Raw genomic sequence first — 16535 nt, 5'->3', positions numbered from 1 at the left:
AATTAAAAGACATTCAGCATTGGCTCCAATGTAACCATGCTATTCAGAAGTAACATTTTTAGTCATTTGCCATGTTAAGATGGAAGGGGATGATGATATCTCCTGGTTACTCACTCAGTGGGAGCAACACTTTATTTGTTCTCTATTCGTAGTCTAAATAGAGAGTTGAGTAGTCCATTTTTTAAAAATATTTGAGATACGACAATGTTGAGGAAGTCTGAGGATTGATATTGTGTGTTAATAGATATTAGGTTTTGATAAATGGCAACGTGTGGTACCTTGGTATATTGAAAGATTGTGTATTGGATTTAATTGGTGGAGATGGTCATGTGATTGTCGGGTGGTGTAGTACTAATAGTATGGTGGATAACTGCGCATGCACAGCATTTCTTGGAAGGGGACATCCCCCATCAGCAGTTAATAGAAGATGGCGTTACATTGGAATAGATCTGATATAGTGTTTATAACCTAGTGACAATTATGGAGTTGTTCCGCATTTGTAAAGATGGTATTGACAAATATTTTTATCATTGTTATTTTTAGCAACTGTGATGAAGATACATCTTTGTTAAGCAGAAAATATCTGTCTGCACACAGATATATAACTGATATATCAAAGGTAATGGCATAGGTCATAGAGAGGATTGTAGATCACATGGATAGCTAAGTGGAAAATAGTGACTTCTTGTATTTTGTAATTTTCACAGTTGTGAGGATTCCAACTTGAAAAAACAGAAAAAGAAAAAGAGGTCCAATTGTCCTGCAACTATAAAACCAAAATAGTTTCTCCCTTAGATGCAAGATTAGAGAGGACCACTGGCGTTCAGTCTGGCAAATGATTTGGAACTATTCCCCTGAGGAAACCACCAGTGGGTGGTGATGAACAATTGAAACAAATGGCCCTTGTTGGGAGTTATTGTAAACAAAGGGACTGTTTAGTGTTGGACTCCGGGAGTGGATCCTGTGCCGAACGCCGGTGAGAGGCGGAAAGGCAGGCAGGACGCACGCAGCCGGAGATGAATCTTCACCTGGAAGGCCCGAGACCCCCCCAGAGGAGCTGTCGGAAGCCCGGGCTGCTAGGACTTACGGTGGCTTCACACTGGGAAGCCCAAGGTCCCCCGGGAGGAGCCCGTAGGGACCCGGACCGCGGGACTTAGGCGAGCGGCTATCTGCAGAGGAGACCAGGAGCGGAACGGAGTCAGGGCAGGCAGCAGAAGACGGATTCGAAGAGACGGACCAGGATCAGGGCAGGCAGCAGAAGACGGATTCCATGAGACGACCAGGATCAGGGCATGCAGCAGAAGAACGGATTCGATGAGACGGACCAGGATAGGGCACCAGATCAGGCAAGCAGAATCAGGGAAGAAGGAGCAGGCTGGCAGGAACTCAGGAACTAGCAGGTAGGAACACAGGAACAGGCAGGCAGGATCACAGGAACAGGCAAGCAGGAACACAGGAACTGGCAACTTACAGCTCGGGGAGCGACCACATTGCAAGGCCCAGAGGAGACCTCAGACGCCGAGTTAAATCCCCCTCGGCGTCTGACGTCATCCTGAGGGCGGCACCGGAGTTTCGCGCCAGAGGCCCTTTAAAAGGGCCTCCCACTGTGCGCGTGAGCCCAAAGGGCGGGGCCAAGCTTCTCCGGCGGCGTCACCCTCGTGGGGAAGCGCCGCGAACTAGGCCACAGCTGCAGTGGCGCCGTCGCGGGCCATGCCGCATCCCGGGACCAGAGCAGGTAGGGTTCGGTCGCGCTCCCTCGCACCGGAATCACAACAGTTTAGTGTATTGTATATACAGGGATTGTGTGCAATATATTAAATGTAATTTGAAGAAAAGAATAATGGAACTGGTTTGAAATAATATAAACAAAATCTAATTTATGAAATATTGATATGGTTAGTTAGATAATAATGTGTTAGCAAGCTGGGATTGCTCTGAAATAATCTATATAAGTATGTTTTAACTAGTGTGTATGTGGATAGATGATTGAGTTTTAATTTGGTGTTATGTCTTACATATTTTGAGGATTAAAAAATGTTTTGTAAGAATTTTCAATAAGACCATTTAGATACTAGTCATTTGTCTGTCATGCAATAGATAAAATTTATATAAAAATAGCATGTTAATTGGTAACTGGGGCTCTCTACATGTTTTTCTATTGTAATAATATTGGGTACCCATGATTAAGATACTTTCAATATAATGTTTACCTTATAATTAAAGACAAACCAGGGTGGACACAGGGAGAATGACCAGAGAAATGAGGACGGCATAAAATAGTGGGCCAATAATCTGAGGAAACCAAAATATCCCGTAGGTTACATCCCCAGCATAAAACTGATTTGTCTTGGCTCAGAGATGTCATGGGTCATTTTGAGATATAGTAGAGTAGCCTAGTAGTTAGAGCAGGGGGCTACAAGCCAGGGGTCAAATCCCACTGTTACTCCTTATGACTTTAGGCAAATCAATTTACCCTCCATTGCCTTACATACAAATTTATAGAGAGCGTTAATAAAAGCTGCAGTAAGGCTATAACATGCAAAAATAGCATTTATCATGCATGCTGTTTATCACACAATATACCAATATCACAGTAATATTTTATTAAAAATTCCATCTGCTATTGAAATTAGCTGTCTTGCATGTATTTGCATGCATAAAATTTACTAATGCATACCAAACAGCTAATGCTTAGGTAATCCTATGATTAATAAAATAACATGGCTTGACTCAGCTGCATTATTTGCTGAATTGTAGATAATTTTTTGACAGAAGTATTGGGACATTAACGCACATCCCGATGCTCCTATGCTGACATTAAAGGGCCACGCAGCACAAAACACCCCCACAACTTGTAAAAATCCCCCTGGGGTCTTGCAGACCCCTGTCCACCCTCCACCGACTATCAAGGTGGCCCCGCAGTTAAAAACAAATAAATAAATAAAAATAAAAACTTTTAATGCTGTGTAGTGCTACCCCAGACCCCCCCATGCTTTATCACAAGTCCCTGGTGACAGTGGCTCCCTTCACCAGCCCATCCTCTGATCTCCTCCAGCCATATCTTTAGATGAAATCCCTGGGGTTTAGTGGGGCCTGGAGTGCCCCCTAAATCTGGGCCATTTGATGCCATCTTTCAAAATGGCACTTGCCCTTATCATGTGGCTCTATGGTGGGGTACTAGCTACTTAAGGTTCATCTAGCTAAAATAAATATATTAGAAAAGTTTTGCACTTTAGTAGTAGAAGGCACTGAATATTGACCCCCATGGTATTGTGGATCATTAGTGCTAGCAGGCAGAACTTATAAATCTTCAGGGGTGCAAGTTTAATTGCTCAACTAGTTTATAACCAAATGTTTAGATAAATACATCCTTTGATTTGTTTTAACTGCAATATTTCAACTGGAATGCATTTGCTTTGAACACCAAAAGTGCATACCAGATTGATTTTTAAAAGCCAAACCACTGCCAGAAGCAGCATTTATATTCACTAACAGAATACAGAATACAGTTCTCCAAAGGAAAGAACTGAAAATAGCATTAAAATGCCTCTTATCAGGAAAAAGGCTACTGCTAGGCAGCAACTGACCCAGATCAGATAATTTTTCTGTTATAGCTTTGAGAAGAAATTCAATCAGTATTACTGTACTTACAAGCAATCAATTCCTAAACCTTGTATTTATGACAGCATGAAACCTAACTTATAAACTTGATGAATTCTCTGATTTCTTTTATAAACTTTAATTCAAAGTTAGATTATGATCTTAAAATAAGAATTTTCTGCTCTAAAATGTTCTTTTGAAGGTAGCCAAATTCCCCTTTTCTAATAATTTCATCACCGAAGCCAAGTAATGACCTTTTGAATGGCAGCAAGACACATTTTTGGTATTACATAAGTACCAGAGACAGTGTTGAAAGAGAAATGCTATTAACTTATTTTTTTTTGTGTGTGTCAGTATTGGACAGATTACTATTTACAATGGAATATGTCTGAGTACCCTGGAGTGAAAAATGTTCGTTTTCCAGATGGACAGATTTGGAAACCTGATATTCTTCTGTACAACAGGTATGTGCCTAGTGTCATGAATGATTTTTAATGCTCAGTAGATATCTGGATTCTGGAAATTACTGTTCAATTTATCAAAGGCAGCAGAAAGTGTTAAATATAAATTGAATTCCAGTTTTACAGTGAGATGAAGATATCATCTTTAAGATAATTACATTAGCTTTTTCTATAAAGGGGAAATTCATGCACTAGTGAAGACACTGTTGTCTGTATGTATTGTGGCATGGAAGAGAGAAAGATGGGAAAGAGAGCACTGGATATGTACAGATCCCAAATTCATGATTTATGATTTTGAAGTCTAGTGATTTGTGTCTTATTCTTTTTCTTTTTAAATCCAGTTCACTGATCACAATTTAGATTGCGAATTGCTGATGACAATTCATGTATTAAAAATAGAACTTTTGAACAGAGATAAGTGCTATCCTCAACCGTTATCAGGGAGCAGGGGCGGATTGTGGAAAAATAGTGGCCCGGGGGATTTTTCTCCATACTGGCCCATGGGTACCCAATTACACATACAATTTGGTAAGTCACCAAATACAGAACAAACCCTTCTAATAGAGGAGTGCCGCAAGGATCATCACTTTCACCCACCCTTTTCAATGTCTACCTGCTACCACTCTGCCAACTACTAACAAAATTAAGCCTGAAACATTTCCTTTTTGCAGACGACGTACAGATCGTAATCCCTATAAAAGAATCAATCTCAAAAACAATGGAATACTGGGACAGTTGCTATTAGAAATTAAACTTCTCCTCAACAGTCTAAACCTTGTACTCAATGCTTCGAAAACAGAATTCCTGCTCATATCACCGGAAAACAATAACACACTTCCTAAACCACCCACCACCTCCTTCCAAACAACCCACGTAAGAGACTTAGGAGCCATCCTAGACAATCGTCTCAACCCTCAAAACATTCATTAACCAAACCACCAAGATTGCTTCTACAAATTACATATCCTGAAAAGAATAAAACCGCTGTTTCACACTCAGGACTTCAGAACAATCTTGCAAGCAATAATCTTTTCCAAACTAGATTATTGCAACTCATTACTATTAGGCCCTCCCAGCTTCTTACACCAAACCTTTACTAATGTTCAGAACTCTGCAGCCAGAGTCCTTACAAATTCAGGAAAATTGACCACATTTCACCTATTCTCAAAAACCTCCATTGGCTTCCGATCCACTATAGAATCATGTACAAAACCATTAACATCATATACAAAACTATCAACAACACACGCCAACTTGACCTACAAATACCACTTAAAAATTCACCTCCGCCAGGCCTATCAGGGAACACTACAAGAGTCACTCCAAATTCCCAAGGCCAAAACCTACCAACATAAATCCTGAGTCTTAGAGCCTTCTCATCAGCAGGTCCAGCTCTCTGGAACTCGATCCCACCTGATTTGAGACAAGAGCCATGCTCTTTAACATTTAGGAAAAGACTAAAACTTGGCTTTTCAAAAAAGCATTTCCAACCCTTGAATAAAACCTCCTCTCACTAGCACTAACTCGTATGCAATAATGGAATGTAAACACGAATCAACCATCCTCAAACCCTCTCTCACTAATTCCTGCTGAATATTTATCATACTATTACCATTCACAACTGTCATATTTATTCATTTGATTACCTATGTACCGTTTCATAGTCTTATTTTTTTCACTTGCTATTCTAATGTATCAATAGGCTGAATGTAAATATTGTGCTGTTCAATTTCTCCCCTTTCCATCCCAAGTTTATTTTCCTTGTTTTTTGTAACTTTCCCTCTCCCTTTTCTGATTCACTGTATTTAAAGTTCAAGGTTCTTATTGAAAATATTGTTTTTTACGTTACGTTATGCTTTACACTCCTTGTTATTTGTAAACCGGGTTGATGTGATGCCTATCATGAAACTCGGTATAACAAAAACAATAAATAAATAAATAAAATAAATAAATAAAGGGACCATAAAATATACACAGAAATGCACAGACAAACTAAACTGGAAATCACAACAATTTAGACTGTATGTAATGCAGCAATGGAAAAACAGAAAATATCATCATTCCTCATATAAAACAATATTCCTCATATTTATCAGGTCTAGAGGACGCGTATAAAGAGCAGGCAGCAAAAACACTGCACAGAGCGGGCAGTAGCACAGAGGCCTTTCACGGAGCGGGATGCCAGGTGGCCAGTGGTTTGGGTTTCCACCTTCACGGAGCGGAAGGATGGAGGGCTGCCATCTCCCCATTAAAAAAAAAGAAAAAAAACCAAAAAAAACCAGGATGGGTTCATGGGCTATAGGTATTACCAATTATTAGGCTTTTCAATATTTGATGATAGTTAATGTGACTTTCAAGGCATACTTCACTTTCAATGCATATCCAGCATAGCTCCCTGCTTCAACGGCAGGGGAGAAGAAAAACTAATACTTCACGCATATCTCTGCTTCAACGGCAGAGAACTATGCTGCCGCTTACCCAACTAATCAAACTTAACATTTCACTTGGAAGCAGCTCCATCACTGCTCTCTACATTAATAGTGGGGGTGAAAGGGAAATAGAACCTAAGGTTACTAAGAGCCAAGAGAAACAGATAAGTAAGAGAAAAAAGAAGGGTGAAGCTTGCTGGGCAGACTGGATGGACCGATTGGTCTTCTTCTGCCGTCATTTCTATGTTTCTATGTCATTTCTATGTTTCTAATAAAATCAAGAACTATAAAACATCAATCACAATAGGAAAATCATACTAAAAATATATATTTCAAAACTGCTGATGAATAGAACCTCCAGTAATTTAACTCATATACAAATTTTTGAAAATTTCCCTAACACCAATAAAATATTTCAAAAACAACAGATATCAAATAATAATCAATAATTAAAACTAATAAGGATAGAAAAAAATCCCCGGTTCTCCATACCTGGGAACTTTAATTCCAGTCACCTTGAGATGGTCATGAATTAGTTGTTCACTAGCACAGTGGTTCTCAACCTTTTTTCTGTCGGGACACACCTGACTGATTTCTCTTACATGTGTGACACACTGAACACATGACCATCATAGGGCTAAATGTAAAAGTACAGTTTGCATCCACAGGAACCCCCCCTGACCCACAATTATGGATGTAAAGCAGAATTATGACATTCCCCGTACAACTCACCTTACAAAAAATATATTCTGGTTCTAGTGTCATCTCAGTAATAGCAACACAAACTCCAACTACCAGGCCCTACTCATGAAAAGACAGCAGTTTATCACTATTGCATGTTCTCTTGAGAAAATAAAACAAATAAGACTGATACAGTAAAATACCTCACCTCGGTCCACATACACAGAACCGACATAACTACTACCAGGATCTGCAGTAATGCACATAAACTAATCCGCACATAGTTACACGTGTATTATGGAATGCACTCAAACAGTAACAACCCTACTATGAAAAAGCAACATTACAAATATAAATCAGGCCCTAAACACCAATACACCTCCTATTAAGAAACAGAACTAGCCAAGCAGCTACAGATTCCAACACAGAAATAATTGTATAACTATACTAATAAGCAGAATAATGTTTCACAACAACTATGAACAGAATAATATCCAACAATTAAAAACTCATAAAATGTATTTAAAATTCTCCAAACACCAATAAAATATTTCAAACAGCATCACGTACTACCCAATAATTAAAATGGTAGTCAATCAAGAAAAATGAACTTAAAAAGCCACCTTTACTTAACGTCTCCAGCAGTTCTCCTATTCCTTTCCCTTGTAGGCCACACCAGAAGCAGCAGTAGCTGCTAAAGCTGTCCTCACAGTCCTCTTCCTTAGGGTCCACAACCAGTCTCTTCTCTCTCTCACACACACACCAGTCACACCCTCAGGACCAGTTTCTGTCTCTCACACACCAATCATCTCCTCAACCAGTCTCTTTCTCTCACACACACACAAGCACATATGGTATGATTATTCATGTGGGAGATAGGAACAGAAAGACATCCTTAGTCAGCTTCCCTTTTAAATGGGAAGATTCCAGTCTTAGTCATTTAAAAATATACATTTTCTAAAGGCTTAAAAAAAAAAAAAAAAGCAAAACCGTTTCAGATTGGAACTATTCTAGTCTTCATGCTTAAATTATGCTTTAAAAAAAAAACCCCCACCTGGCATCCGTATCTTAAATTTATGATTTTGCTGAGATGAACATTTTAAATACTTTAAATTTTTTTTTGCTTTAGTATTTGTCTCTACCCATTTGTTAAATTTTATTTTCCAGAAGAGGGATGCTTAAAATTCAGTAATTTCATCTTTCATCCAACTTTTCAAAAGTTGCGCTACCAGTACAAAAGTTAAGGTATATGTATTATCACATTTCATTTTTTTAAACTGGCATATTGCTTTCTCACATACATATCACATACACACACACACAGACAGAAGCACCATTCCTTTCTCACATACTCACTACATACACACCACATCTCACATACACACAGCCGGTCTAGCTGATCACGTGGCCAAAGAAAGGAAGATCGGCGCAGCCAGAACCCAGGCACCAAGACTTAGGGGGCGCCGTGGCAGGCAGCCAGCACTCGACTCGCCCTGCCTCCCCCCAATGCCACCCTCCCGACGCCCCTCTGGTGGTGCAGCGGAGGGCCCGGAAGCAATCCGCCCCTGTCAGGGAGGGACAGCAACTAAATGAAGGTGTGTTGATTTATAAGAATAGATATTGTATAGCTCTACCTCTCTTTCTCTTTCTTTCCTCTATCCTTCCCCTAGCCTCTGCCACTCTCTCCTCCTTTCCTGAAGTCCCAGTGGAGGAAACTGCTCATCTTCTCTCTTCCCCCAAACTCACTACTTGTTCCTCTAACCCTGTCCCCATTTGATTCCTCAGCTCCATCTCCACTGTAGTCATCCCTTCTATCTGTCACATCCTCAATCTATCACTCGCCACTGCCACTGTTCCTGCTGCCTTCAAACACGCTGTGAACATACCACTCCTTAAAAAACCCTAACTGGATCCTGCCTTTCCTGCTAATTATCGTTCCATATCCCTTCTCCCTTTTACCTCCAAACTACTTAAATGTGCTGTTCATCGCCACTATCTTGACTTTCTTACATCTCAAACCAGTCTGATTTTCATACTCTACATTCAACTGAAACAGCCTTTGCCAAACTTTCCAATGACATCTAAAGATAAAGGTCTTTAGTTTGTTCTTAGCCTCCTTGACCTATCTGCTGCTTTTTACACTGCTGATCACCACCTACTCCTTGCTACTCTGCCCTCCCTTGGATTTTGGGACTCTGTCCTGTTTTGGTTCTCTTCTTATCTCTCCCATCTCACTTTTAGTGAGTCCTCTGGTGGTCCCTCCTCCACTATCAATTGCTATGCCTCAGGGTTGTGTTCCTGTACCCTCTTATTTTCTCACTATATACAATTCCCTTGGTACTCTGATTTCCTCTCATGGCTTTCAATACTATTTTTATGCTGACTACTCCCAGATTTACCTTTCTACACCAGAAATCTCACCAGAAATCTAGTCCTGAATCTTGGCTTACTTGTCTGGATGCCTGGATGACCCACCACCATCTTAAATTCAATATGCTCCTTATCTTTCACTCCAAGCCCACCTCCCTTCCCCTCTTTCTCCTCTATTTTTGTGGAAAACACGGTCATCCTCCTGGTCTCCTCAGCCTGTAACCTAGAAGTCATCTTTGACTCCTTTCTCCTTTTCTTTAGCATATCCAAAACTCTTTTAAAAAACAACACAAAACAGGCCTTTTTTTTCTCTATAACATTGCCAAAATTCATACTTTCCTTTCTGATCATGCTACCAGAATCCTTATCCACTCTCTCATCTCCTCCCACTTAGACTACAGCAACCTGCTTCTCACAAGTTCCCAGCAAGCTATCCCTCTCCATTACAATCTAACCTAAATCTTTTGCTAAAGTTGTTACACCCATATAACCCCTCTTCTGAAGTCACTGCATTGACTTCCACATACGTTCACCTGCAAATGCCTTCACTCTGCAGCTCCTCACCACCCCTCCTCTCTTCTCTCTACACCCCTCCTCGTGCACTCCACTCATCAGACAAGTCATTTCTCTCTGTGCTGCCCTGCTCTACCACTAATTCCTGACTTTGTGCTTTCCACCTGGCTGCACCATGTGCTTGGCATAGTCTTCCTGAACTGATGCATCATCTCCCTCTCTTGCTGTGTTTAAATCCCGTCTAAAGACCTGTCTTTTTGAGGCTGCTTTTAAATCTTAGGCCTGATTGTCTGCTTTTAGCCTCGTTAATTAACTTTCTTTTCTTTTTTAACCATTATCTTTATGAAATGCCCCAAATCTCTTGTCCTGTATGTTTGTCTTATTAGATTGCAAGCTCTGTTAAGAAGGGACTGACTTTTTTGTGTGTTGTTTGTACAGCACTGTATCTATTGTGTAGCGCTAGAGAAATGTTAAGTAGTAGTAGTAGCAGCAATATACATCCAGGCAATTTCAAACTGTTAGCAGGTCTTTTCTTGCTGGAGCTATTTTGTTTGAATTGGCTTCTCATTTTCCACTTTTCTGATGGTGAAGTGTAAGGGGAAAAGCTATCGGTTTAAAAAAAAACCAACATATTATATCATAAAAAAACATAACACAACTGAAAAACAAGAAATACAGCTTTTAAAAGTAATCCAAATGGCCAAGTTTCGCAAATTGCCTGCATCAGAGAATAATTTTTAAAAGTTTCTAGAGAGCAGACACAATTATAAAACAGAGAAATAATTATGCCCATATGCAGGCAATTTACATTTTACTGTATCTCTTCTCCTATGGCATTATTTCAAGGTTCCACACTTGAGTTGGAGGTCAACAGTTGAGGAGTGTGGAGGGTTTTGTTATTTTTTATACCATTTTTGTTTTGTGTCTTTGTCTGATTTCATTTTTAAAATGTTTGGTAGGTATTTATTGCGGATTTCCCTAAGTTCAGAGTTAGTGTACACTAACAGGACTTAGCAGAACTAGCTGGATGTTAGCGCGCACTAACTCTGAAAAGGGAAATCAGAAATAAACCCCCTTTGAACTACAGGGTGGCCATGGAAAAGCAGCCTGCCTCCAATGCACTGGTATTGGAGGTGGGCTACTTTTCCATGGGCTACCATGTATAATTAATGTGCACTAACTGAAAATGTTACTTATAAGTTAAAAAGTATCAATTGTGTAACAGTTTTTTAGGTAAAAGTATGGTTCTGCATTCCCAGTGGATGTCTCCTTAGTTACTTATGTATTTATTTATTTATTTATTTAAGGTTTTTTTATATACCAACATACACTGTGAGTATCACATCGGTTTACATTAAAACATGGACTTAGCTTAATAACACGTTATAGAGAACTCTTCATATATACGATTGACAAGAACTAATTATAAATGCGAAAATTAGAACTTAACTTAAAGCGAATAACGTGAGCTTGGCTTATGGCATTTAACTGAGAATTCTTTATAAGTGCGTAGAGAGAGGGGGGTCTAGGAAAGAGAGAGAGGGGAGGGGGAGGGGAGGTGGAAGGAGCTGGATTAAAGACTAACTGGAAGGGAGGTGCTGTCAAGATTGCAAGGTGGTGTTTGTGGGAGGATGACCAGTGCCTGGTGTAAATAAACAATAGATGTAATAATAGCATCAAGTTCTAGTCAGCAAAGCATGTAATGCAAATGCATATTCTGAATTTGCCAGTCCTATGTATTTTACGAACAGGGCCCTGGTATTTTGGGATATGCATAATTTGAATTTCCTTGGTGTGTATGGGGGTGACTGGTGAGAGGGGAGTGACTAGGGTAACTGTATGGCGTGACAGGTGGGAATGAGATTGGATGGGGTGTTGACTGGTGAGAGAGAGGCAGCCTGGTGTGTGTATGTGGGGGGGGGGGGGGGTGACTGGTGAGAGGGGGGGAGTGACTGGGGTAACTGGTGTGAAAGAGACTGGTTGAAGTGGTGACTGGTGAGAGAGAGGGAGCCTGGTGCGATGGGGGTGACTGGTGAGAGGCAGATTGACTGGGGTGACTGGTGGGAGGGAGACTGGTGGGAGAGTCACTCACCAGTCACCCTTCCCCACACACACACCATGCTGCCTCTCTCTCACCAGTCACCATCCCAACCAGTCTCTCTCCCACCCGTTACCCGATAAGTCACTCCAATCACTCCCTCTCTCACCAGTCACCCCTACACACAGCAGGGGAATTCAAATTATGCATATCCCAAAATACCAGGGCCCTGTTCGTAAAATACAAAGGACTGACAAATTCAAAATATGCATTTGCATTACATGCTTTACTGACTAGAACTTGAAGCTATTATTACATTAATTGTTACACCAGGCACTGGCCATCCCCCCACAAACATGACCTTGCAATCTTGGTAGCACAAACAAATAACGAAGGAGACAGCCAATGGGAATGCAGAACCATACCTCCAGCTAACAAACTACTCCCTAATTGAAACTTTTTAACTTATCGGTAACATTTTCAGTTAGTGCGCATTAACATACAGTTAGTGCGCACTAAGCCCCATTCATGCGCAATAACACGAAATACCAAATATTCCAAAACTTTGGCATTTTTAATTTCATTTCATAGCACTCTTGAAATGAGACAAAATAGACAATTTTTAATTTAATTTTTAATTTAATTAAATTTTAATTTAATTAAATTTTTAATTTAATTTTAATTTCATTTAAAACAATTGCACATCCCTAATGGACAGTCCTTAGTTGCCAGGAATGTGCTGTCATTTAAAAATGACATTAAAATATTAAAAACATTTATAGTTTTGCTTTCTGCGGTTTACAATCTGAAATGACACAATAAACTACAAAAGGCCACTGCTGTTTAGCATATTGTCAGGGAAATGCTGGAAGCTATGACTATACTGTAATCCTGGCAGCGCATCAGGTTTCCGAAGATGATGGGAGGACATTAGGGTTGGGGGTGGGCTTGCGAGGGAGGGGGAGGGTGGATGAGGGCCACAGGTAAGTACATTTTTACTCATAACAGTGGAGGAGCACGGATCTGCCTCTTTTCTCTAACTTTTCCTAAATGTTTGAAGGGATTTTGTGGGGGGAGAGGCAGGGGCTCGCGCCAATAGGCCCACCTTTCTGTCCCTGGAGGGTGGGGGAATCAGGCCATGAAACACACCAGGCTGGCTGTTTTAATTGCATTAGTGCCACTTAACTATCTATTGGGCTTATTTACTAATGGTTTTAAGAACAAAAGAACATAAGAACATGCCATACTGGGTCAGACCAAGGGTCCATCAAGCCCAGCATCCTATCTCCAACAGTGGCCAATCCAGGCCATAAGAACCTGGCAAGTACCCTATTTATTAAGCAATTCCCTATGAGGGAATTGCTTAATAAATAGGGCCCTATATTCATTGATGTCCTATAAAGTTAAAAATAAGGTGTTATAAAAATTTATATATATATATATATATATATATATATATATATATATATATATATATATATATATATTTTAGAATAGGTTATATTAATAGTGACATGATAGTGAGGATGTGGTTTCTTCTAGGGGATGAGTGGACTGCTTCCAACCTGACTTAAATGCAGGTTTGAATCTGCAAATATTTGATACAGATTTCCATGGATAATCAGATTTATCTTTGATTCAATTTGATATCCAGTTTTGTTTAATTTTGAAAAAGACAGATTTAATTGGCTAATTCAGAGTTATGCAGACATTTCCAGATTCTAACTATTGGAAGTATTAAAAAGTAGTGACAGATTTTTGGAAGTATACTCTGAATACATGAATACATGTGAATCTGCGTTTGGTTTGAATCCAAACTGGATCACCTATCCATTGTTTCTTGCAGGCATATGTTTTTCTCTGAGCCTTCCACATCTAATCTCCAGAGCACTGTGTCCGAGTGATTCCTGTTGGTAAAATATTTGACGTTAAATCATTTGGCATTAATTCTGCTACATGCTGCAGCTGACCATACTGCCTGTCAAGATAGTTTGTTGTGCCCAGTTTTGGCATCGCAATTATTACTCCAGTTTATTAATGGCAGACTTGAAATGTTCCGTAAATAACATGGAGACCTACGAGGCGCTATATAGCATTGGTCTTATGCCCTGTTTTCAGTTTAAAATTTGTTCCCTCAGCTGTATTAAGTAAATCTAATTTATTATAGCCAAGAATAATTTCCCACAATCATCAACATTTATTTTTTTTATATTTAGTTTCTATTAATGTCAGCAATAGCAAGCGCATAAAACACACTTCAAATACAATAGCACCAGAAATAGACCGTATGTGCGAGAGAAAATTGAAAAAAGGATGACTTGCTTTTCACTGATTTTAATTGTGTTATTTGTCATTGACCAGACTGATCTCAGGTAATAGGTGAATTGGGTTTTAAAGAGCCCAGCAATGGCTGTCAGTTTTCCATCAGGTTAATTTCAAGCTTCTGCTCGCCTTTAAAGCCACTGATGGCCTGGCCCCAGAATCTCTCTCTGCCAGATTATCCATCAATGTTCTTGCACCTCCTTTCTGTTCTTCCAATGAAGGGTACTTGACCGGTCCTCCTGTGAAAATGGGTAGTACTGACCCATATCCAATCTCAGGCGTTCTTTTGTTCTGTTCCAGAATTATTGAATTCCCTTCCAAGGGACGTTTTACTTGGCCACAGATCTAATTCTTTTAAAGACATTGTTAAAGACATAGCTCTTCTCTCAGGCCTTTGGTAGTTAAACAATAGGCTGCACTAGTTTCTGTCCTGTGAGAACCCAGTTTCAATTTAACTCCTAAGAACAGAGAGTGCTGACACTGTCTCAACCAAATGATCAAGTACAAAAAAATGAGAGACAGATACGTTTTCTGATTTCTTTATCCCTCCTGATGCAGTCCAGCCACAAAACATGATGTCAGGGCTTTTGTTCTTTTTGTTTCTTCTCTAACCAGTAGGTACTTGTTTCCGTGCCATTTTTAAGGGCTTCTGATCACAGTTGAAATACACAGAAACTGTTTTAGATGTTAGGTTGTTAGCATAGCACTTGATAAATGCATAAAGAGGGTGAATGAGAGGTCAATCCGGGTGGTGGATACAGGTTCTGTACACCGTCTGGTTTGAGTTAGATAACATACGCAAGTCCACAGTATTACTTTATTCACTTTTTCAATTTAACTCCATCAGGGGAAACTGATAACTGAGGACAATAATTAGGGACAAGAAGGGCTATCAGGTCCTCATTTCAGGGATTCAAACCGCCATTTTTCCTCAAGAGTATTGATCCTATTAATAAATGGGTTGATTCAGCATTTTATTGTCTTTGTTTTATGCTTGTAAAATTCTATTTTATATTGCTAGTCTTATTTTGCCATTGTATTTTTTGTATTTCTGTTTATTGATTCACTTGGACCAAGGAATTTGTCAGGTGTGTAATTAAATAAGCTGGATTTGGACAGAGATTGGTTTCCAAAGCAAAGCTAACAGTTTGCCACATACATACTTTAAGGACACATTCCTGGGGGTGGATGTAAGTCAGGGGAAGAAAACTTCACAGACAGATGGCATTTTCAAGCCTTCATAAAGGAAAATTCTACTTGCAGAAAAACAGGTGCAAGTGACCATGCAAACTTTGTACCTGTGGCATGGCTCAAAGCCAAATTAGGTGTGCACTTTCCCTTTAAGAATATGCATGGTCTTTATCTTAGTGTGGAGAGTTAGAAAATTGCCTGTGTAGGAAAACATTACTCAAGTTAAGTTACACACATATTCTTGTCTATGTATGACATGCAGATTCAAATAAAAATCTTAATTAAAAAACGCTCCCGCCCTTTATTACCCTCATTTCCCTTTTCAAAGGTTAAGTATTTCTTGGAATTTCTAAATATGGGTTTGCTTGCTAATTTTTCTCATGCATTTTTTTTTTAATCAAATGAGCTAAAGTAATGTAACCTTTGTTAGAGATGCATAAAATTTAAAAAAAAGCCCTGATCCTGGGGATTTCTTTCCTGGCATCAAGTCTGTGGGTTCAAAATGTGGTCAGGTGAGATGCTGGATAAGTCTGGGCTCAGAGGGAATGAGGGAGTGGTAGTTCTTGCTGGACAGGGAAAATAAAAATAAAACAAACATAATTGGCACCTCAGAGACATGGTGGAAAGAGGATAACCAATGGGACAGTGCTATACCGGGGTACAAATTATATCGCAATGACAGAGAGGAGCACCCGGGAGGAGGTGTGGCACTTTATGTCCAGTATGGCATAGCATCCAACAGGATAAGCATCCTGCATGAGACTAAATACAAAATTGAATCTTTATGGGTAGAAATCCCTTGAATGTCGGGGAAGACTATAGTGATAGGAGTATACTACCGTCCACCTGGTCAAGATGGTGAGACGGAAAGTGAAATGCTAAGAGAAATTAGGAAAGCTAACCAAATTGGTAGTGCAGTAATAATAGGAG

General features: G+C 39.7%; 1 protein-coding gene across 1 annotated transcript in view; it reads left to right on the top strand.

The window, feature by feature from the left end:
* The window catches only part of LOC115075411 (neuronal acetylcholine receptor subunit alpha-7-like), a 147833-nt gene that overhangs the window by 86243 nt on the left and 45055 nt on the right, over positions 1 to 16535 (top strand). The window contains 1 exon segment of the mRNA XM_029575758.1: positions 3955 to 4064. Coding sequence (XP_029431618.1) covers positions 3955 to 4064 — 110 coding nt within the window.

This window comes from Rhinatrema bivittatum, chromosome 13, assembly GCF_901001135.1.
Source record: "Rhinatrema bivittatum chromosome 13, aRhiBiv1.1, whole genome shotgun sequence".
Taxonomy (NCBI): Eukaryota; Metazoa; Chordata; class Amphibia; order Gymnophiona; family Rhinatrematidae; genus Rhinatrema; species Rhinatrema bivittatum.
The sequence above is the reverse complement of the archived record's forward strand: the minus strand, read 5'-3'. Positions and strand labels throughout refer to the sequence as shown.